Source organism: Anomaloglossus baeobatrachus, chromosome 7 (assembly GCF_048569485.1).
Source record: "Anomaloglossus baeobatrachus isolate aAnoBae1 chromosome 7, aAnoBae1.hap1, whole genome shotgun sequence".
Lineage (NCBI taxonomy): Eukaryota > Metazoa > Chordata > Amphibia > Anura > Aromobatidae > Anomaloglossus > Anomaloglossus baeobatrachus.
Window position 1 is genome coordinate 243,993,039 of NC_134359.1, and position 24,783 is coordinate 244,017,821.

The 24,783-nt window shown below is 45.1% G+C and overlaps 1 protein-coding gene across 2 annotated transcripts in view; it reads left to right on the plus strand.

Annotated features, from left to right (window-relative positions):
* Positions 1 to 24,783, plus strand: part of GPRC5B (G protein-coupled receptor class C group 5 member B) — a 139,763-nt gene that overhangs the window by 47,001 nt on the left and 67,979 nt on the right. For both annotated transcript variants that reach the window (XM_075317992.1, XM_075317993.1), the window contains exon 2: positions 11,264 to 12,273. In XM_075317992.1, the coding sequence (XP_075174107.1) occupies positions 11,268 to 12,273 (1,006 nt within the window). In that variant the 5' untranslated portion in view covers positions 11,264 to 11,267. The remainder of the gene's footprint in view (positions 1 to 11,263; positions 12,274 to 24,783) is intronic.

Below are 24,783 nucleotides of genomic sequence, written 5' to 3' on the forward strand. Positions count from 1 at the left end.
CATCTGTCCATAGAATACTTTTCCAGAACTGAGCTGGCTTCATGAGGTGTTTTTCAGCAAATTTAACTCTGGCCTGTCTATTTTTGGAATTGATGAATGGTTTGCATCTAGATGTGAACCCTTTGTATTTACTTTCATGGAGTCTTCTCTTTACTGTTGACTTAGAGACAGATACACCTACTTCACTGAGAGTGTTCTGGACTTCAGTTGATGTTGTGAACGGGTTCTTCTTCACCAAAGAAAGTATGCGGCGATCATCCCTTGAAAAAGAGGAGGCTATGCATTACAGAGCTATGATTCCTAAACCCTTTCTCCGATTTGGATGTGAAAACTCTCATATTGCAGCTGGGAGTGTGCACTTTCAGCCCATATTATATATATAATTGTATTTCTGAACATGTTTTTGTAAACAGCTAAAATAACAAAACTTGTGTCACTGTCCAAATATTTCTGCACCTAACTGTAAATATATAAAAAAATATACACCATTTTCAGGAGTATATGCATACTGGAGGCGGATACCAAGACGCAGTCCGTCCACCTGAAACGTATACTCCCGAATATGGTGCACGACAGAGCACACGGTGACTCCGTCTGCACCATTATAGTCAATGGCCCCGTCAGCACATGTGTCCGAAACACGTTTTGCGGGGGATTCAGACGAAAGCCTCGATGGGACCACTGAACGCAGGTCAGAATGCAATTTGAAAGTGGCCTTAGACACTTTTCTTTTTTTTGTCTTGTATTCGCTGAAGTCTATTCCCTAAATTCATAAAAATAGTGTTCTAGTCTTATGAATTTAAAACAAAATCAAGAATGGTCTTTATTTCTGCCTTTAATGGTTTTTAATTTTGCTAATTGTCACAAAAATTGCTGGCATACATAGGATGACTCCGGGATGGGAAGAGGGGGGCTCAAGTACATTAAGAACAAACTTTGTGAGTTTTTTTGAAAAGTCATAAATGATGAATCAGGCGAAAACATCTGAAAACCCTAAAGTTCGCCCCCAGTGAAGAACATAAAACAATAGAAGCAAACACATAAAACAGACTTCAAACAAGGCCCAAAATGAAAGGTGAGTTTGGCACAAACGGGAAAAAAAGGGTCAAAACACCAAAAACATGCTTCAAAAAATGGCACAAATGCAGTAATGAATTGGACACTAGTATACTGGACGTTTGGAAATCGTTTGGAAATTCCCTTGATGCTTTGCCGCAGCTGTTCATTTTTCTTTCTCCCATGACAAATTTGGTGCAACCTCTCCATTAAATCCTAACAATACGAGTGCAGAAGGCCGGAAGATAGTTTATATACCTGACACCAGGGAATCTGAGATGTCGTGTGCTGAAGACTGAGTTGTGATTTTTCTACTTATTTATAGCCACAACTTTTATTCTGGAAAAAACTCAAAAGCCTTGTCTGGAAATGAGCAATAAAAGTTTTTACAGATGTTATAACACCTTTCGACACAAAAAACATTATTGGCCACAAACACTTTAACTATGAAACAATGGCTATGTGGCTTCACACTTACTGATAGCAGGGTTGGAAATACGCACAGCATATCAGAGTGTGGAGAGGTGGAAAAGCATGTATAGTGATGTTTAGCTTTTGAGGATCTTTTGGTCTACTTCGCTTCGCCAGGCAGGTCCTTTTTAAGTCAGTTCTTGATTGAGAACAGGTGTGGCAGTAATCAGGTCTATGTGTGGCTAGGGAAATAGAATTCAGTTTTCCAAAGATGTGATAAACCACACTTAATTTATGTTTTAAGGGGGGGCAATCACTTTTTCACACAGGGGCCTGTAGGTTTGGATTTCTTTTTCCCTTAAAGGGAAACTGCTAGGTGTAATATGTACCCAGAACCTTGAGCAGTCCTGGGTATATATTGCTAATCCCTGCCTAACCATCCCTGTATCTAGGTACAGCATAGTATAGATCATACATAGATCAGACATAGATCTAGATATAGAATAGGTAAAGGGGTCTTTAGAAAAAGAATGTCTAAAGATCCTTTATAATATGCTAATGAGGCCAGCTAATAGTCACAAGGCCATTACTTACCTTGGCTAGTCTGCCCCCTTAGCATGTTAGCACGCGCCTGTTGGCTAATGAATGTGCAGCGTCAGAGGCATGGTCTCGCTCACCTCTGCTGCCACTGCTGGTTTTCGGCTCAGTGCACATGATCAGAACGTCTTCCGGTCATGCACATTACACCAGGTAGAAGCCGGGACGCGTACACCCGACTTTATAGTGTGCATGACTGGAAGTTCTGGGCTTCTGATCATGCGCACTGAGCCAAAATCCAGCATCGGATGCGGTGGCAGCAGAGAGCGGTGATGTTGACCATGCCTCATTCATTAGCATCATAGCATGCACACAGGGGCATGCTCATATGCTAATGGGGCTGACTAGTCAAGGGAACTAACGCCCTTTGAACTAGTCGCTGGCCTCTCTAGCATATAGTAAAAGATCTTTAGAAATACTTTTTCTAAAGATCTCTTTATCTATGCTACTATATACAGGGACGGTTAGGCAGGGATTAGAAATATGCACCCAGAACTGATCGTGGTTCTCGGTGCATAATGCACCTGACAGGTTCCCTTTAATAATAAAGACCTACATTTTTGAACTGTAGTTTGTGATTACTTGTGTTATCTTTGTCTAATATCTAAATTTGTTTGGTGATCTGAAACATTTAAGTGTGGCAAAAAAAAATAAATCATAATGGGGCAAACACTTTTTCACACAACTGTATGTTCTCAGGAAGGGCCAGAAGCCCCCTCCTCAACAATTGGAATTATCTGTGTCCCATACAATGTTATGGTCTGATCTCCTTACTTCTCCTAGGCTCCTTTTTGTAGCAAACAGGTACATTTGATGGGCATCTTAGGCAAGATGCTGGGCAGGGAGAAACTGTATCCTCATGTTCAGAAATTATACATTGCAGTACATAAGATTTACATTCTTGTTGTTCTCTTAGTGACATTCACAGCAAGAAAGACAAATATTCTTAGGAGCTCGGAGTAAATGCTGAAATTTCACTTACGAAGTAATAATTGATTCGTTTTCCTTGAACTCTCCATTAAGGGATAAAATAACCAGAAACAGTGGCACCGAGTGGTATGCCAAACTGAAATACGATAACCCACTCCCAAATTAAATTGGCTTCCTGCTGCTTATATATATATATATATATATATATATATATATATATATATATATATATATATATATATCTCAAACACTCAGAGAAAGAAAGAACTAAGAGTTCCTTCATCAGGACAAATTGCAAGGTAGGTAATATGATTTGTCCTGAAGAAGGAGCTTTTAGATCTGAAACGCGTAGATCCTGGTCTTGGGTCTTTCAACAGCAGAGCAGAATTTATCCCTTTCTTCTAACGTTTGCTGATTCCACGTGTGTCTGCTGCAGCCGTTCATGCTAACATAGAGGTTGTGACTCTTACAACCCTATGAGGTGAGCCTCCCCTTGTCTTATTTTACTTATCATATGTGGATAAGACCCTATTTGTGCTGTTTTGTCTCTCCAGTATCCAGAAAATAAATATTGGATACACTGCTGATTTTTCAAGTTTTCCCTCCTACAAAGTATGGAGAGGTGTGTAATTATTATTAGGTACACTTCAACTGTAATAGAAAGAATAAAACAAATTCTGAAAATCGCATTGCATGATTTTTAAATAATTCAATTGCATTTTATTGCATGAAAATGAGTATTTGATCACCTACCAACAAGCAAGAATGCTGTCTCTCATAGACCTGTTATTTTTTCTTTAAAAAACCCGCCTAAGCTACACTCATTATCTGTATTAACTGCCCCTGTTTGGACCTGTTACCTGTATAAAAGACACAGAAACCTGTCCACACACTCAATCAATTACACACCAACCTCTCCACCATGGTCTAGACTAAAGAGCTGTCTAAAGACACAAGGGATAAAATTGTAGACCTGCACAATTCTGGAATGGGCTACAGGACAATAGGCAAGCAGCTTGGTGAAAAGGTAACAACTGTTGGCTCAATTATTAGAAAATGGAAGAAACACAAGATGACTATCAGTCTTACTCAGTCTGAGACTCCAAGTAAGATCTCGCCTCACGGGATAAGTATAATTCTGAGAAAGGTCAGGAATCACCCCAGAACTTTATGGGAGGACCTGGACAATGACCTGAAGAAAGCGGGGACCACAGTCTCAAAGATTACAGTTGATTAAGTAATTTGGTCTGAAAGCAGGTAGAGAGAAGCTGGCGGTGATTGGATGTGGGGCTCACGTGATGTCAAAATGTCATGTGAGCCCCAACTCATGATTAACGACAGCGCAGGAACGGCACCAGAACAGGAGGTGAGTATAACATATTTTATTTTACCCGTAGGAAACAAGTGGAATGACAAGAAGTTGTCCTAATAGTGGACAACCCTTTCAACATCATAAGCCTACACAACCCCTTTACGATTTTTCATCAGTGCAGTATTGCACAACCTAACATCTTTTACCGGGATGAATAAGCATGCATGTAGATCACCTCCTTAACGACATGAGATAGGAAAGCCAGTATGACGACTTGGGATCATGTACGGGGGTGATGTGATATTCTAAAGGTGCATTTACACTGCAAGATTATCGTGACCGAGGTTTCGCAATGATCAGCAGTCTAACAGAGACAGACGATCACCCGATTAATGTGCAAGATCACTCTCGGCAGCATATCGCTGGACCTGCGCTGCCGAGATCAATGGCAGCCTACGCGCACTGATTGATCTGTTACAAATTACCGTGGTCTACCGATGTAAACAGTCTATTAAATCAGCGCCGATCGGTAAACAGACTCTTGTCCAATCGTTTGAGCACAACATTCTGTTTAACACCTTGCATGCTGGGACAGCATTGAGTGCAGTAGCGCCCCCTAGTTTACTTTTATTAAATCGTCCTCTTTAAAGTGGTGTAAACATGCCTTTATAATGTAATCTTTCTCAGTATCACGTTGTGTGATGTGACTGACTGATAAAATCACTTGTGTGAAACTCTTTCAATTAAAATAAACAAGATCTTACACTTCCGGATGATAAATAATTCAGGAATAAAGAAGGAGTGGATTTTAGGATAGGTTTTGGCACATTGTATTGTGCTTTGTCTTAGCCGACAATCTCCATGGTAATGCTGAGCGAAAATAGTTTTTCCCCCCCAGAAGATGTCGTGCCTAGAATAAGGAAATTTCGGAAACTTTCCCAACTAGTTCTACCAGTGAACAATAGTGCTGGGGGTCGTTTTAGGGTCACAATTTTATGTGTTGACCCCTTACCCTGGATGTTTTACATTACTGCTCCCTTTTACCATTAAAACTGGATCCAAATGAAAGTTGAAACTTCTCAGAATATATTTTATTTTTTATTGTATCTTATTTTATATTTTATGATGGCAGCTTATGTTACTGTAGGGTTTTATCCAAGTGCAGGTAGACATTTAAGAGGATATGTTACTAAGTTTCACAATATAAACTATATCTTATTAAATAGATCATTTAGTGTGTACTGTGAAAGTACATATCAAGATGGCTTTGTAATCGTGATATTGACAGCTGGACTCATAATATGCTTCTCTTAAAGAGGACGAACCACCAGGATTTTCCTATATAAACTAAAGCCAGTGCTATACTAGTGCTATCATGCTGATTCTATACATGCCTTTAGTTATGAGATCGGATGTATAGTTACTGAAATATAGGCAAGTAAAGTTTGTGAAATGCACTGTTATTTGATTGATAGCGGCTACAGACTATCTAATAGGTGGGTTGGGTTTTGCTAGTTATTCTCGCCCCTTTCTGCCTGCCTGTCCTTCCTCCCCCTTGTTCTTCCTCCCTCCTTCCGCCCCCAGTAATAACAGAGACAGGAGGAGAAAGGACAGACAGGCAGACAGCGGAGGAAATAACTAGCAAAACCTGACCCATCTATTAGATATTCTGTAGCTGCTATCAATCAAGTAACAGTGCATTTCACAAACTTTACTTGCCTGTATTTCAGAAACTATACATCCGATCTCACAAATAAAGGTATGTATAGAATCAGCATGATAGCACCAGTATAGCACTGGCTTTAGTTTATATAGGAAAATCCTGATGGGTGGTCCTTTTTAATATTAAGCAGAGAGTTTTTAAATGGCTCTTTAGCGTCACTCTCAAATAGACTTGCAGAGGAAGCACATCAGGCCCATCAGGTCTGAGATCTATAATGCATGCAGTTTGTATTTTGACTGATCCCCTTTACAAAAGTGAGTGTACTAGAGGCTTATAAGCGTTGTAACTAAGCTACATAGAGACCCTAAATTGTATGTATGTATATATATATATATACAGTACAGACGAAAAGTTTGGACACACCTTCTCATTCAAAGAGTTTTCTTTATTTTCATGAGTCTGAAAATTGTAGATTCACATTGAAGGCATCAAAACTATGAATTAACACTTGTGGAATGAAATACTTAACAAAAAAGTGTGATATATATATATATGTATGTATATATAATATATATAGTATATATATATATATATATATATATATACAGTATATATAATATATATAATTTTGCATTGCTGTCCATTCACTTTGCAAAGGTTTTGCTAAATTAGATAGGCAGAGTGTGTGTTCGAAGTGTACCACGGGTGGGTGAATAGACAGGAGCAACGCCAATATGGTATTCCGCTCTAGCCAGGTGTGCGATCTTTGCCTGGGTGAAGGAACGCCTAGCTAGTGCTGACTCTGCTGCTGTTTCCTACTGCTCTGCCCAAGGATCAGCTGGACAGAGCTATAAAACGGACACCGACCAGATTGTAAATGGTTAAAATAAACTGAAAAGTTTGTTAAAAAGGTTTATGATGCTTTGCTTTCACTGCGATTGGTAATTATTGGTCTGGGAGCAGTAATCTGCAGTTATTACTGACTGTCTGGGAAACATCTCAAGAAACCGCAGTCTGCAAAATCATCATCACACTTTACTGTATATATTATTCATTAGAAAAGTGTTAAGGAGAAGGAGGGTTACGGCTGCATGGAATACGAGTGTGCAAGTGGCTGCTATTGAAGCCATTTATTAAGGAGCCACATTAATCCCTACTGGCGAAACATTGCAACCACATCAGGTTATTGGTTCAGACCAAAAGTTGTTGTTCAGTGTTGGCGCTAAAAGTTTACTTATTTTCCCGAAACAACGCCACTTTTGTCCACAGGCTGTGTCTGGTATTGCAGTTTGGCTTCATCCACTACTTGGACAATCCCTACTCATTCACCTTTTTCGCCCCCGTAAAAATAAATAAGACTATACCCACCTAAGATGCGGCCACAGTTCCAGCGTTGTCAAAAGCCAATTTCCTGGGGCCCACATGACATTGTTATGACATGCAAGCCCCATGACCAATCGGTGCCCAGCGTCTGTGTCCCTGCCTTCAGACATTAAAGCAAGGTGTGAGTGCAGCGCTGACTTCCTGCTCAAATGTCCGAAGGCAGGAGGGGGAAGCCGGCGCTAATTGGTCGTGGGGCTCATGTGTCATAACAATGTCACATGTGACCCGGGAACGAGAATTCAAACATCACTGGAACCGTGGCCGCACCAGAGGTGAGTATAGACTTTATTTTTATGGGGTGAACAAGGGGAATGAGTAGTGGTTGTCCAAGTAGTGGACATCCTCTTTAAATGTGGATGAGCATCAATACTAGACCCAACCCACAGACAAGAGTGGTGCATTAATGTAAAAAAAAAAGAAAACTTTTTTTCTGACTTCAAAAAACCTCTTTGGAACGTAAAGGCTCCCATACATATTAGACTATCCAATATCGGAGGGATTGGCAAAAAGTCTAAAGTGTATGGAGGCCAGTCCCGCTGATGGAAGACATCAGTGGTAGAGAAGAGCCCCGTCGTCTGGTTTCCATTTGCCGATCCATTTGTTCTCGATGCGATAATCCGCCATCAGAGAAACTGGCAGCGGCTCTATCATTCCTGCGCATGGGAGAGTTGGGAGAAATAGCTGTTGACCGAACCATCATTCTTCCGACAGCTATCTAGTGTGTATGCTGGGCTTAAAGGTGGCTTTGGGCAAATGTCTGTCCAAATCCAACATATTTAGTGATACTGCAAGTCGTTCAACACTTGTTTAAGACCCTTTTACACATGCTGATTTGTCACAAGAAGGTTTTTGCAGGCATCATCGACTGTCATGGTGGCATCAGGATCTGGGGAAACTTAAGATTCTTGCACTCTGCCTCCCAACTTCCCTGATGTCTGTGATCAGCGCAGGGTGACTCAGGTGTCGACTCGCAGACCTGTAGTTCATAGGCATAGCAAGAGTTAATCTCTGCTCATTTGCTTGTTAACCTCCTTGGTCACATGCTATGGGAGAGCCAGTCATATTCGCTCGCCTCCTATATATGCTGGCTGGACAGTTCCTATAGTGTCAGCTATAGCTTGACTATACCTGGCCTCTTGAGGTGGATTTATCCAGACTTACTAGTAGTTCTGATATTATTGTTGTGTGTGGTTGTAGTGTTAACCCTTGTTGTCATTTTGTTGCTGCATTATTTCTTTTGCTGTTCCCTTTAGTTTCTTACTGTTTATTCCTGTATGTTTGCAATGTGATTGAGTTTTTGTTATCCCTGTCTGTGTTTCGATCACACTCCTGCCTTTTCCTTCCCTGGGGAAGGGGGGAACAGATTAGCTTTACTCAGGAGCATAATAAGGCTATGTGCCCACGTTGCGTTGTCTCCCTGCAGAAATTTCTGCAGCGATTTGAACAGCACACGTGCGCTTCAAATCGCTGCAGAAACAGTCCGTAATGAAAAGCCGATTTCATGCGCTCTGGATGCAGCCCCTCCCATAGACAGAGCGGAGGCTGCATGCAAAGCGCACGAAAGAAGTGACATGTCACTTCTTAGAACGCAGCGCTTCGGCAGCAGCCGAAGCGCTGTGTTTTAATACGCCACGTGAGCATGGATTAGTCAGAATCTTCATAGATTGTGCTGGGGACGCAGGACGAATGCAGTTACGCTGCGGTGCAGAACACAGCGTAACTGCATGAAAATACCCTACGTGGGCACATAGCCTACGGAACAGGACTCTGGCATCTCCATCATCAGGGGTAATCCGGAGGTTAGGGATCGTCTAGTGTTCCCTAGCATGAAGGAACAGTTTAGGAGCCTCCTGCCCCTCGCTATCCCACAGTCACATCGTGACAAAACTGTAGGGGGACTAATGGTTGTTAACACAATAATTCATTCCCCATACTGTTTGCATATTTTTGGCAGCTGGTCTCATAAAAGATGCAGTCAGGTGACATACAAGCCATTGGTGTATGAGAAAGCAATGATAATAACAAATGAAAGAATTCCACATTTTGAGTTTGAAGGACTCTCCAAAAGAGATTTTAAGTTAAGTAGGGGCGTTGTAAGTTCCAGTAAATGGAAAAAGATTTCCTTGTGCTGTGAAAATGGCATGAAAAGACACTCATAAGGAATGTGAGTAATTTTACCCTCAAGAGGAGGCCATAAGTGGCTCTCCAGGCAACTTCATTGTAGAGAAGTATCTGATGATGGAGTCAAGTGGTACTATGTCAAAATACAATACTTTATTGGTAGTACAGAAGGGGATAGTAGGGTCCATGAAGGTAAGGATTGGCCTAATGTGTCGTTTACATCCACAGAATAGACTATATCTGAACGTACCATTGAGACAGTTGTCACATTTGAAGGTCATTCTATGTTTTTCTGGTAAGATCTTAAAGAAAAACAAGAATCCCTAACTATAACCTCTGAGCACATGTGATAATGGATTCTTGAGGGTCTGAGACCACATCATTTATATAAATTTTTGTGTGCCAGACTACACCTTTCACCTACCAGTCCTGTCTGCAAGACCACGCATTTCAGTATGTGATTGGTGTGCCTACCCAATCCTTCCTTTGTTCAAGAGCACGCATTTCAGTACGTGAATTGTGTGCCAACCCGATCCTTCCTTTGTTCAAGACCACGTATTTCAGTACGTGAATTGTGTGCCAACCCGATCCTTCCTTTGTTCAAGACCACGTTTTTCAGTACGTGAATTGTGTGCCAACCCGATCCTTCCTTTGTTCAAGACCACGTATTTCAGTACGTGAATTGTGTGCCAACCCGATCCTTCCTTTGCTCAAGACCAGTGAGTCCTTCTAAGAAGCTTCAAGAGGGTTTTTTGGCAACCAGTAGGTTTGACAACTTTTTTAGAAGTCATGAAGGTCCCTTCTTTCCAAAAGCCTCAGCGACCGGTTTGCATTTCGTAGCTAATCGGCAGTCATTTAACTTCCATTGCCATCAACCTTTTTTAATAATTCGAGGTCCTAACTGGACTTTCCCTTCTCAACAAGTCCCCCCAGCTATCAGGTGGTTGCAGTGACCCCGGCTTGTTAAACACATGGCAATATCCTGATGATCACAGAGGAATCTTTTGCACACGGATTATCAAGTTGAAGGAATGTTTTTTTTAGCACTTGCTGCTTTTTAGAGAATCTTTTTAGAGAATTATTAGGTTTGTATGTTTTCACATACGGTGTAACATTGGCTGTAACCCATTGTAAAAAAAAATCATCTGTGTTCTACCATGGACACACCGATGATACGGTTAGTCCATGGTAGAACACAGAGAGATGGTAGAACAGCGGCATCAGCTAACACATTTGCTTGGTTTACAATATTGTGTGACAATTTAGTTAGGTTAAAGGGGTTGTATGACCTTGCACTATATGTGACTGCAGACTTGTGAATCCACACAGAGCGCAGTGTATATGCTGTTAGGATTCTCTGGTGCGGTTATATGACTACAAGTATGTGATTTGCATACTTCCGGCTACATTCTGACTAGAAGTACCTGGCCTCACTCAATTCACTTGTGTTGAGCAAAGCCATGCATGTCTAGTCAGCACATAACCGTATTTATGCAAATCGGATACTTGCAATCATGCAACCCATCTGTTTCCAGCATCAGGGAATCCTGACAATGCACACACTGCGAGCTGTGAGTATTCACAAGTCTGCAATAACATAGAATGACTGCAGACTTGTACCCCAAGGCCGGACAATCCCTTTAATGTTTTGTTGCATGTTAAATTAGATGATCTCGGAGATGAGATAATATCGTATCATTGCATTTCTGGACTTCCAGTCCCAGTTAGGAGTAAAATAACGTTGACAACCAACAACTACCTTAATCAATACCACTTTGTTTTTATTATAGAAACATGAAAACCCACCCAACTGTTGTTCTGCTCCTCTTTTTCGTGATTGGCTATGGTTCTTCAGAAAATTCCACCACGTCCAGAGGCTGTGGACTGGACATTTTTCCACGCTATGTCTACCTTTGTGACCTGGATGCCATTTGGGGAATAGTTGTGGAAGCCGTGGCTGGAGCAGGTGTCCTTACAACCTTACTACTTATGTTGATCTTATTAGTAAGGCTTCCTTTCATCACAGAGAAAGAAAAGAAAAGCCCGTTGGGAATACATTTTCTTTTTCTGCTTGGAACTCTTGGATTGTTTGGCTTAGCTTTTGCGTTCATCATACAAGAAGACGAAGCGATCTGCTCCACCAGAAGGTTCTTGTGGGGTGTCCTGTTTTCCCTTTGTTTCTCATGTCTTCTTGCTCAAGCTTGGAGGATCCGTAAGCTCGTCCGACATGGCAAGAGCCCATCCGGCTGGCATCTTGTTGGAATGGTTATATGTCTGATGTTGGTACAAGTTATTATCGCTACTGAATGGATTATCTTAACAGTCGTTAGAGACAAGAAATTGGCCTGCAGTTACGAGCCAATGGATTTCGTCATGGTGTTAATTTACGTCATGGTTCTTATGGTGGTTACCCTGGGTCTCTCGCTTTTTACACTGTGTGGAAAATTTCAGAAATGGAAAAAAAATGGAATATGCCTTATTATTACAACTTTTTTTTCTGTCTTAATATGGGTAGCTTGGATGACTATGTATCTTTATGGTAACAATGAACTGAAGAAAAAAGACCAGTGGAATGATCCTACTTTGGCCATCGCCCTGATATCGAGTGGATGGGTGTTTCTGATCTTCCATGCCATCATAGAAGTCCATTGTACCATTTTACCCGCACCACAAGAAAATACAACTAATTATTTTGATACCTCCCAGCCTCGCATGAGAGAAACGCCTTTTGAGGAAGATATTCAGCTGCCCCGGAGCTACATGGAGAATAAAGCTTTCTCTATGGATGAACATAATGCAGGTAAGCGGGACGGTTTACTTATATTTGATAATGTCAAGATTCTATTCCTACGGATATTTGATGACTATAAGTTATCATGAAAAAGAGACAAGAAAAACATGACACACTGTAAGAAGGTTTTTTTGTACTTTGTATCCTCAGAGTCACGTAGATTTGCTTAGAAGCTGTGTACAGAAAACAGTAGATTTGCACTCCAAATAATTTTCTCATATAGAGGCACCAAAAAGTGGCTGTAAAGGTTTATATACCCTAAAAACTGTGAGATTTTGGGAATATGTTATACCAATGCTTATTGGTGATAGTTTCGAGTAAATGGGTCTTAAAGTGTAAGAATTTTTTCAGAATAAGCTGTCCTATGTGTGTACTCATTCCTACACTATCTCTCCCTGAGGAAGTCAAACGACGAAACGTGCGTCAGAAGGCGGCAGACAAACTATACAGACCCTGTATTAGGTATTTAATTTTCTCACATGTTGGTTTCACACCACGAACACCAATATTGTTTTTTGTGAATGGCACTTTACTGAACCTATATATTAATATAACCATCACACAAATATTTATTTATTAGAGTACAGATGTGTTACTGAAATACATATTATATTTAGTATTATCTTAATAATTATGTACTGTTCAGTATTTTAAGGACATCTATTTATTCTATATATTTACCCTGTTGCCCACATCTAATTTATTACTACTAATTATTTTTTTTTTTACTACCATCAGTGGTCTCTTATTATATTAATCATTTTTCTTTTCTGTCCTAGTGTGAGAGACCCTGTCCTTATAAACATATTGTCCCTGGTAATTATGAATTGTATTTAAAAATTCTTTTAAAAAAATCTTTTAAATATATTTTTTTCAATACAATATTTTTTTATTTTTTTTTTTTTAAAAAACAAAACTTTTTTATTGTATGGTGTTTGTGACTCTCATATATGGCTTCCAGTTTGCTGCTTATACATGAGATGGCTATTATATGACTTGTATCCAGTATTTTCACCAGTTTTTCAACTCTGTAGGCTCTATTTCTTAATTTGCAATTGACTCTGAGCTGGTGGGTGGAGACTAGAAGCTATGATCTTTCCCATACACAGCACACAATAAGGGATTCATGCAATTATTTCCATTATTAGCACACAGATCGAAGCAGGAACAGTACGGGGGACCCAATACAGCAGTACTGATCAGTGTAGATGTGAATCCAGCTCTGAGTGGATTTAAAAGACTTGTTAGAAAGCTCAGCACCATTTTCTATGTTTCCCTCTGCACGTTTTCTCACTATGTTCTTCCCTATCCACCGAACATAATAGATTGTTTAATCTGGCACACCAGTGTGCTGGCAGTGTCTTTTCTTCGGAAACACAGAATTTAGCTGTTTTTTTCTGGGTGGATGATAAGCTTAGGGTGGAGGGGATCAAGTGGCTCATAAGTGGAGACATTTGCAAATTTCTTTGAAAGGATACATTATAAAGTTTCTAATATTTACTTGTACTATTGTTTTATGCAAAATTTGTCAGAACATTTGGTGGCAGAATGCCGGCGAAAAGGCTAAGTTCTGGAGCTGCCCCGTCCTCTGATAGTGGCCGCAGCCACGAACTGCACATCCACCTCCTATTCATTTCAATGCTATCAGTTGACGGGGCAGCTGCGGAACTGAACATTTTTGACGTACAGTACTGAGAACAGATGATCGGTGGAGGTGGGGGTGTCGGACCCTGACCGATCAGACAATGATGACCTATCTTAAGGGGTACTTTGCACGTTGCGATATCGCTACTGCGATATCGTCGGGGTCAAATCGAAAGTGACGCACATCCGTCGCCGGTAATGACGTCGCAACGTGTAAAGCCTAGAAGCACCGATTAACGATCGCAAAAGCGTCGATAATCGGTGATCTGTATAGTGTCGGTCATTTCCATAATTTCGCTGCAGCGACAGGTACGATGTTGTTCCTCGTTCCTGCGGCAGCACACATCGCTGTGTATGAAGCCACAGGAGCGAGAAATATCTCCTTACCTGCGTCCCGCCTGCAATGAGGAAGGAAGAAGTTGGGCGGGATGTTTACGTTCCGCTCATCTCCGCCCCTCCGTTTCTATTGGACGCCTTCCGTGTGACGTCGCTGTGATGCTGCACGACCCGCCCTCTTAGGAAGGAGGCGGGTCGCCGGCCAGAGCGACATTGCAGGGCAGGTAAGTGCGTGTGAAGCTGCCATAGCGATAATGTTCGCTATGGCAGCTATCACAAGATATCGCATCTGCGACGGGGGCGGGGACTATCGCGCTCGGCATCGCTAGCCGATGCTAGCGATGTCGCAGCGTGCAAAGTACCCCTAAGAGATTTATTTCGTAATAAATGCTTGTATTGTGACAGTTCCCCTTTAAAAAGTGAGGCTTATAACGGTTCTCACTCAGCTACATAGAGACCCCAAATTATATATGAATCAGGAAACTTACTTCAAAATATAGTTATCTGCTCCCCTTCCATTTGTATAAATCCCTCTCGGAGGTAATCTTCTGCAGTGGTTAGCGGTCACATCTGGGAATCATAAAGACCTGACCACCATTCTGACCAAGGAATAACCGAAGGATTTTCCAATATGTAACACCTAACGGATGCCTTCAACATATGCCACTATATATTTAAAGGCCCCTATGTTAAAAATAGCTCAGGGTATAGGATTTTTACTGTCTGTATGTAATATTATAGTAGACTGCACTAAACCGTCCAGGAAAAAAGGTAAACCAATGTCTACCAGCTCAATACCGGCCAAAAGCCACCAGGTCAGTAAGATGACACAAATATACAATGGATTCCACCAGAATGATAACCTGAAGCATGCTAAGGGTTAATAGCCACCACGTGACTGCGCTCCTAGGAGTCTTATCTTATTGGCTTCAAGACTTTTACCCTTCGGATTTTCTGAACTGTCCATTTAATTAATAGGTAGAAGAAATCATTTGATGTGCATTAAAACTGGCAGACAAAATCATTACTGCACTTTCCCCAGTACGGCGCGTCTCAAGAAGTCTCCAATATTCTGAGATGTATTTCTAAAGACACTGTCGAAAATAGTGAGGTCCACATATCATCGAGCATAGATTGCTTAACTTTTTTTTTAGGAATACTAAATATCCCTATTTTTCTTAAGACTAGACCGAGCCATATGGTCTGAGCGCTAAGATTTCTTTGTACCCAGTCTCTCTGAGTTATATATTATTACGGCATTACTTTTAGCCGCCACCAAATGGATTTTCAACCTCGTACCTTTTTTGTACTTTAATCTGGTGCTGGATTTATTCAACTTCATGACGCATCTATAAGGGATAAGCAGGTTATCCTGCAGAAACACCCCCCGTACTATATCTCCCTAAATAAAGACGAGAACCACGACTTTATTGCAGGAATGGCCACAGTTTTATTTTACCGTATATATGTATACCAAAACTCGTGGCCCAACATGCCACTCAATTGTTCAACTTAACCTTATACATATATACCCGTATAACCAGAAACACCGATAGATCCGTCCGAGAGGCAAACCATCATTCCTAACCCCCCGGCCGTAACCTCCAAACCGGCCCAGAGGACCACCTCGGCCGTGATCACCCGGCCCAAGGTGAGGGGTAACAACGTTCCATCGTTAATTACCCCTACCCAGAACCTGCGGGACCTCCGCCCACAAGTTCTCATCCACTCCGAAGCCACTCCCCTTGAGCGACTTCGTACCAAACAACCGACTGTCGGTACTCCCAACCTCTCAGACGGACCTATCACCCCGCTGTGACAACAATAGATTAGCAACTCAACCTTGTATTCACCTTTATTCCTTTTTTTTTTTTTTTTTTTTATAAAATTTTTTTTTTTTTTTTTTTGAAAAAACCATCACAGTTTCACTTTTTTTTTTTTTTTTTAATCTTTTTTTTTTTTTTTTTTTATAAACATATACATAAAAATTATATATCAGGGCGGGCGGGTGGGACACAGAGATCAAGCGACGAAAGGGGAGGTGATCAGTACACCCCCCTCTCTTATACCTCTCACAACACCCCACCCCATCCTTGCTCCCCCCCAATCCCCTTACAGCTCCCTTCTACCAATCCTGTACTCCCACATATCCCCCATCCCATGCAAACCCATTAACCCTTTCCTAACCTTGCACCCTCCCGATCGTCATGGGGTCCATTCACCCCTATGGGGCTCACTGCCCTTCTTGACGCATCTATAAGGGATAAGCAGGTTATCCTGCAGAAACACCCCCCGTACTATATCTCCCTAAATAAAGACGAGAACCACGACTTTATTGCAGGAATGGCCACAGTTTTATTTTACCGTATATATGTATACCAAAACTCGTGGCCCAACATGCCACTCAATTGTTCAACTTAACCTTATACATATATACCCGTATAACCAGAAACACCGATAGATCCGTCCGAGAGGCAAACCATCATTCCTAACCCCCCGGCCGTAACCTCCAAACCGGCCCAGAGGACCACCTCGGCCGTGATCACCCGGCCCAAGGTGAGGGGTAACAACGTTCCATCGTTAATTACCCCTACCCAGAACCTGCGGGACCTCCGCCCACAAGTTCCCATCCACTCCGAAGCCACTCCCCTTGAGCGACTTCGTACCAAACAACCGACTGTCGGTACTCCCAACCTCTCAGACGGACCTATCACCCCGCCACAGGCCGGCCAAGTGACACCCTTACTTGGCCCGAGCCCCCCACACCCCCAGTGCTTGCTCTAGGCCATCCCTCAAACCCAACATCCATAAATCCAGACCCACATCAGTCAGATGAACCCCATCTCTCCTCAGATATTGCTCCGTGGACTCCTCCAATTCTCTATGCCGCACCACCAACCCCCCATTTCTCGCCACAAACCTGCCAATAGCCCGGTTCAGCTTGCTCCGGGCCCTATTAATACGGTCTACCGACCTCCCAAAACGCCACTGCGTCCGAGCTATAATGTCTGACCAAACGATAACTATGCCCGGGAACGCCCTCCACAAATGCAACAGGTCCAGCTTAATATCCCTTTTCAATTCCCTCGCCGACCTCACTCCCAAATCGTTCCCCCCCACATGCAAAATTAACACATCAGGGACCCGATCCATCCGGCTATAATAAGCCACCTCAGGGCGCACTCTACCCCAGGTCATGCCCCGAATTCCGAGCCACTTTACTCGAGCTTCCGACACCGACACTCCAAGCTGCCGACCGTCACGTCGCACATCCGCCCGTAACGCTCCCCAATACACATAGGAGTGCCCGAGGATCCACACAAGACATGGACCTAAAATACAAAGACCACGAATAAAAACAGCAACAGAACAAGAAATTGCCCCACAAAACCGGCATCAAACACCAACCTTGAATCCCCCACCCCTGACCATCACCTGACCAAGTGAGGCCTAATGTACGAACGGAACCTGGAAGACTCCCACCTCCCAATCCGCCGGATACAGTCCTCACTCAAACCCCACCTGGCGGCCTCCGTTGCCGCCCCAATCCGGAAAGAGTGAGACCCGTACTCACGTGGCTCCTCCCCCACCCTTGCTAGAGCCATCTTCAGCACCGCATTGAATTGATACCGCGACAAAGCCAATCCGTCCGCATGTCTAAGAAAAACACCAGGGTAACCGCCGCGCACTTTTAAAAACTCTGACACATGTAACACTGGGCACAACTGGTGCCCCGATAAAGCGAACAACACTACTAAGCGCCCTAGGCCCCTCTGATCCGTCTTAGAAAAGCGAAGCCGACATTCCACTCTATCCTCCCCCAGCATTACATCACCCAACAGCAAACCACCCATCGCTTGCTTAGTCGGGCTGACCAATTCGCCAATACGAAAGGCCCCAAAAAACGCCAGTACAAAAGCTACCGAAAACAACACCCGCTCATAAGGAGACGAACATAACTCCCCTAAACACCCCACTAAACGCACCAACAATGGCAATGACACCGGCCGCCTAGAGTCACGCGACTGAGCCCCTTTCCGAAAACCCTTCATTGCCTGTCGCACCAGAAAATCCTTAGTTGCGTCCCGAACCCCTTGCATCTGGAACAAAAAGGCCAACGCCGCCAACTTGCAACCAATCACCGAAACCGACCTGCCTTCCGAAAAATCCCCACTTATTAACATCAGTACCCCCAATACTCGACCCTTGTAACCCGACTCCATGAACTCCCTACTTTCCAACTCTGCCCATTCCTTCCACACCGCCTGATATCGGCACCAAGTAGCCTCAGACACCGATCTCCGAATTCCCTCAAATGCTATACCGATGCCAGGTCCCACAGCCAGTTCGGGCAAGGTTCTCCCTCCGCGTCCGCTTCCGGCACCAGCTTCCTGAACCTGCAAAACTGAAACCGTGATAGCGCATCAGCCACCTCGTTGTGAATCCCAGGCACATGCCGAGCCACCACGCAAATGTTTAAATCCAAGCAACGCAACACGAGATGCCTTAAATACCCCACAACCGGCGGGGATTTTGCCGACAGTGCGTTGATGGAATGCACCACCGCCATGTTGTCACAATGCATGCAAACCCTTCTTCCAGCAAAAACAGGGCCCCACAACTCCACCGCCACAATAATGGGAAACAATTCCAACAGCGCCAAATTCCTCACCAAACCTGCTTCCACCCAACGCTGCGGCCACTTTCCCACGCACCAGCGCGTTTGAAAAATTGCTCCAAAACCCGTTGCCCCAGCAGCATCAGTGTACAATTCCAGCTGGCTATTGGACACTGCCTCGCTCATCCAAAGGGTCCGACCGTTGTACCGGTCCAAGAACTCCTCCCACACCAACAAATCCCCTTTCATCATTTTTGTCACTCGGACAAAGTGATTTGGAGCTTTTACCCCCGCGGTTGCGCCCGCCAGTCTCCTATTAAATATCCGCCCCATCGGCATAATGCGACAAGCGAAATTCAATTTTCCGAGCACTGACTGCAACTCGCGCAACCGCACCTTCTTGGCCTGAGACAGAAACCGCACCGACGCCTTCAAATCCAACAGCTTCCCCTCCGGCAACCGGCATTCCATTGCCAGTGTATCAATTTCGATACCTAAGAAACATAAAACCGTCACCGGCCCTTCTGTTTTGTCTTTTGCCAATGGAATACCCAGGCTACGCGCGATCCGCTCTAACGTGAACAACAACAAGGAGCAAACCGAAGAGCCCGCCGGACCCACGCAAAAGAAGTCATCCAAATAGTGAATCACCGAATGGACTCCTGCCACCTCCTTGACTACCCATTCCACAAACGTACTGAATGCCTCAAAATAAGCACACGAAATGGAACAGCCCATCGGCAAGCAACGATCCACATAGTATTCACCATCCCACATACACCCCAAGAGATGAAAGCTCTCTGGATGCACCGGGAGTAAACGAAAAGCTGCTTCCACATCCGCCTTTGCCATCAGGGCCCCCCGCCCCGCTACCCTTACCAGCTCCAAGGCCCTATCGAACGATACATAACATACCGCCGACAATTCCGGTGATATCCCATCATTCACCGACAATCCCGCCGGATAAGATAAATGATGAATGAGCCGAAATTTGTTCGGCTCCTTCTTAGGAACCACCCCAAGGGGGGAAATCCGTAAATTGGAGAATGGCGGGTCCTGGAATGGGCCCGCCATCCTTCCCAACTCCACCTCCTTCTGCAGCTTTTCCTTCACCACCGCCGGATGTTCTTTTGCGGACCTCAGGTTTCCCGGGCGAAACACCGGTGCCTCAGATTCAAACGGAATCCGAAAGCCCTCCGTAAAACCCCGTTCCAACAACTCCGCCGCCCGAACATCCGGGTATCTACTTAAATAGGGAAGCATCGCCTCGACCCTCACTGGCGTCCTCCCTTTTTCCAGACCCATCCCCCGCCTTTCCTTTCCCTTTCTTGAAGCACCTGGCCAGAGGGTGGGACCCTCCACATCCGGAACACTCGTGTTTGAACCGACAAGAGGCCCCGAACTTACACTGTCCCTCGTTATACTGCCAACAAGCTCCCTTTTTCTGTCCAGCCGAGGACCCGCCGCTCGCACCCGGGCTCCCGGCACCCCCTCGAAAGGGCTGAACCGGCGCCGTCATTAACCGCATCCACAAAGAAATATCCTTGTGGCCCCACTGGACTCCCGGCCGCAGAGCCTTCCGTTGCCGGAACTGCTCATCATATCTCAACCACCCTAAACCGCCGTATACTCTATACGCTTCCCCTATCGCATCCATATATCCAAATAGGGCGGAACAATGCTCCGGCTCCTTTTCCCCGATCACGCTGGCTAAGATCGCAAAGGCCTGTAGCCAGTTAGTAAACGTCCTCGGGATCAACCTATACCTCCGTTTTTCCTCATCCTCCTTCTCCTTTTTTGTATCACTGGGCTTTACCTTATCCAAATTAAACTTTTCCAAGGGAAGCAGGGAAAAAATTTCCACATACTCCCCTTTCCAAATCTTTTCCCTCACCTCCTTTTTCAAATGAACCCCTAACTGACCTTCAAAACACACATAAATTTCACTCCTCGCCCTATCATCCAAGCGCACAACCTCATCCTCCTTTTCTTTTTCCTTTTCCGCCTCCTTACTTGCGCCCCCAGAAGCCGCCCCACCTGCCTCCTGTCCCGTACCTGCCGCCGAGGTCGGGTCCCCCGACGCAACCTCGCGCACCGGCGCCTCTGTCCGCACCACCTCCGTGGGGCCCACCCACGCCCCCACCGGAGCCCCAGGCCCAGTCCGACTAACCCGTTCCGCAGACAACCCCTGCAACACCCCCATAAGCTGCCCCCAAAACTCCGGACCCGGTAAACCAGACTGCCCTACCGCACTCGCCCCCAGCGCAACGCGTCCCGCGACGGAACCCCCGCCCCCGCTCGCGCTACCCACAGCATGAAACATTTCTGTTGTCTGCTCACCAGGCTGCCGTTGCGCCGACCCCGGAACAGCCGTGCCACGATCTTCCTGCTGCCGCTCCGTCCGACCCGCCGCTGCTCCTTCTTCCTTGCTGGAGTCAGATGCGCTGCCGAAATCCTCAGGGGGGACCAGCGAGGGGACAGCCCGCACCTGGCGGCCGTCGACCCCCACGGTCACCGCACCCTGCTCGTCCGGGCGACTCCTGCTTGACCTCTTCCGTTTCTCCCGCCGTGGCGCCCTGCCGCCGTCTTTCCTCGCTGTAGTCGTGCCATCCTGCTGCGCCGCCACTTCTCCTGCCGTCCTCAGAGGGCTCTCTCCCTGCCGACTGCAGGAAGGCCGTGCCGAGCTTGCTCCTCGCCGGGACCCTCCCCCAGCACGCTCCTCGCCGGGGGGGACCGTGACTACCGATCTCCTCTGTGCCTGCGGGCCACCGTACCCCTCCTCCGATCTCCTGACCTCGCCGCGCGCATCCGCTCCCGTCCTCTGTCCTGTAGCTCTCCCCTGCGGCCTGCAGGGAGTCTCCTCCGGCAATCCGGCACGCCGAGCGCCACCCCCAGCCGGCACATCACTGGGGCTGCCGTCATCCATGCTCCGGTCCGATGCTGCGCAGGCCGCGGACCGGAAGTGGGCCTCGCCGAGGCTCCGCCCACCCCCGACCCACGGGATCTCCGACGCGGATTCCTCCCGGTGGCCGGCTGCTCCCCTAGGTGAGTGGAAGGGCTCCGCCGCTGCTCCGGAGGGTCCCCGCAGGGGCTCCTTGATCGTATTCTCCCCCTCCAGCTGGGGGAGTAGCGCTCCGGCGGTCGCGCCCGCCGAGCACGTAGCATCGGCCCGGGCGCTGGAACAGCAGGCGGCGCCGCTCCAGCCCCACAGACCGCTGCCAGCTGCTGCCTCAGGGCATCCACTCCTAATACCTCGGAGGCCCCCCGCACCATCTCCAGCAGTTCAGCAAGGGCAGCCATGGCAGGAGGCAGCAGTACGTCCTGGGACACAGAGATCAAGCGACGAAAGGGGAGGTGATCAGTACACCCCCCTCTCTTATACCTCTCACAACACCCCACCCCATCCTTGCTCCCCCCCAATCCCCTTACAGCTCCCTTCTACCAATCCTGTACTCCCACATATCCCCCATCCCATGCAAACCCATTAACCCTTTCCTAACCTTGCACCCTCCCGATCGTCATGGGGTCCATTCACCCCTATGGGGCTCACTGCCCTTCTTAACCTGCTGTTTCTTGGGAGTGTCGCCTTGGAGTTTTCTGTGCACCTACATGGTCTTTAACTTGTGACAGTAAGTTGTTTTTTTTTTCATTTTATCATTCTTTTGGCAGATTTGCAAGGATTGTATCCAAAAATTGAGACAGTCCTGGCAATTTCTGACCTGTTGGCAGCAAAGCTAGTGCAATCTACCCTCTTTCCCAATTTATGGCTCAGTGACGGACTGGTTGACTTCTAACTCTGAAACCAAATTTTCATCCTTTTTTGCTTGGGTGATGTGTGCATATATGCCCGAGATCATTATATCCATGATGGGGAGGGATGAGCCAGAGATCATCATATCCATGATGGGGAGGGATGAGCCAGAGATCATCATATCCATGATGGGGAGGGATGAGCCAGAGATCATCATATCCATGATGGGGAGGGATGAGCCAGAGATCATCATATCCATGATGGGGAGGGATGAGCCAGAGATCATCATATCCATGATGGGGAGGGATGAGCCCGAGATCATTACATCCATGATGGGTAGGGATGAGCTCGAGATAAGTACCCGGTATATCCATGATAGGTAGGGATGGGAAGAGCCCGAGATAATTATATCCATGATGGGTTGGGATGAGCCCGAGATCATCATATTCATGATGGGTAGGGATGAGCCCGAGATCATTATATCCATGATGGGTTGGGATGAGCCCGAGATAATCATATTCATGATCGATAGGGATGAGACCGAGATCATTATATCCATGATGGGTAGGGATGAGCCCGAGATCATTATATCCATGATGGGTTGGGATGAGCCTGAGACCATGATATCCATGATGGGTAGGGATGAGCATGAGATCATCAAATGCATGATGGGGAGGGATGAGCCCGAGATCATCATATCCATGATCGGTGGGGATGAGCCCGAGATCATCATATCCATGATGGGGAGGGATGAGCCGGAGATCATCATATGCATGATGGGGAGGGATGAGCCCGATATCATCATATCCATCATGGGGAGGTATGAGCCCGATATCATCATATCCATCATGGGGAGGTATGAGCCCGATATCATCATATCCATGATGGGTAGGAATGAGCCCGAGATCATTATATCCATGATGGGTAGGGATGAGCCTGAGATCATCCTATCATATCCATGATGGGTACACTGTCCAGTTGACTTGGTTCCTATACTTTGTAAAGCTCCCTCAAGAACAGGAAAGCTAGGGACAAATTCAAGCCACTAAGTAATTTAGCAGTGTATGGTGGTTTTATTTGGAAGTTTTACTGCAGTATTATATCTGAACCATTATATTAAGTGCCTTTTAAGGGACTCTATATTATTTTGGTACTATATGGTTGTGATATATGGGCTAAATATGGAAGTATTATCTAATGAGCAGCATAATGTGGAGTAAAATTATCATGAAAAGCTATCTATAGATGTTTTGCTTGTAGTCCATTACCCCTTTGTTGCTTTTCCAGCTTCTTCTGTGATATGCCCTGTATATGTATGTATATTCATATTCCTACCATTGTACTACGCCATGAGCAGGATCATATGAAACAGTTTCTCTAAGGCCCATGTTTAGTGATTTTTTTACCTCAGTATTTATCACCCACTCCTGGTTTTGGCCAACTACTGAGGTAAAAAACTCACCAAATAGTCAACGTGTACACGTGGCCTGCTTCATACATTTGTGGTCGATTATGATCAAAAGCCCTGCGCCTTAGGGTGGCCTTGTGGGGAAGCACGTCTGATCATCAGGGTCATAGCGGATTAATGCAGACGTCTTTGGTGTCTGGTTATGGCCATTCAGCTCTTGCAGATAAAATAAGATGTTGAGCGTAGAATATTGGCCTTCTCTCTGTGCTACATTTGCACTGGTTTTTCTATGTGATGGTTTAATTCTATGTGAATGAAGTGGTTTATCAGAATATTTTCCCAGAGAATTTAGTGCCCTCAGGCTCTGGAGCTATAAACCCAGTCCTGATAATGAATATGACACTAATGAATTATACAACAGAACGGAATACAGACACTCATATTAGTCTCTATCCTTTCGTGGGTTTTCCCACGAACAAATTTCATTTTAAAGTTGATTTTAATCAATAGATCTTGGAATAATAATAATTTCCACAATTGGATGTGTTTAAAGAAAATGGCCCTGTGCTGAGATAATCTTATATATGTGTCCCTGCTATGTACTGTGTAATGGCCGTGTCTGACCATGCACGGTCTGATCACACCACAGCTCCTGAGCCGGGGAGGATGTAATAAAGTATACAGATATTACAGCACGGGAATGCAAATAATTATTTTTGAGGTAAAATAATTTTTAAAAACAGGCAGGGAAACGCTTCACCT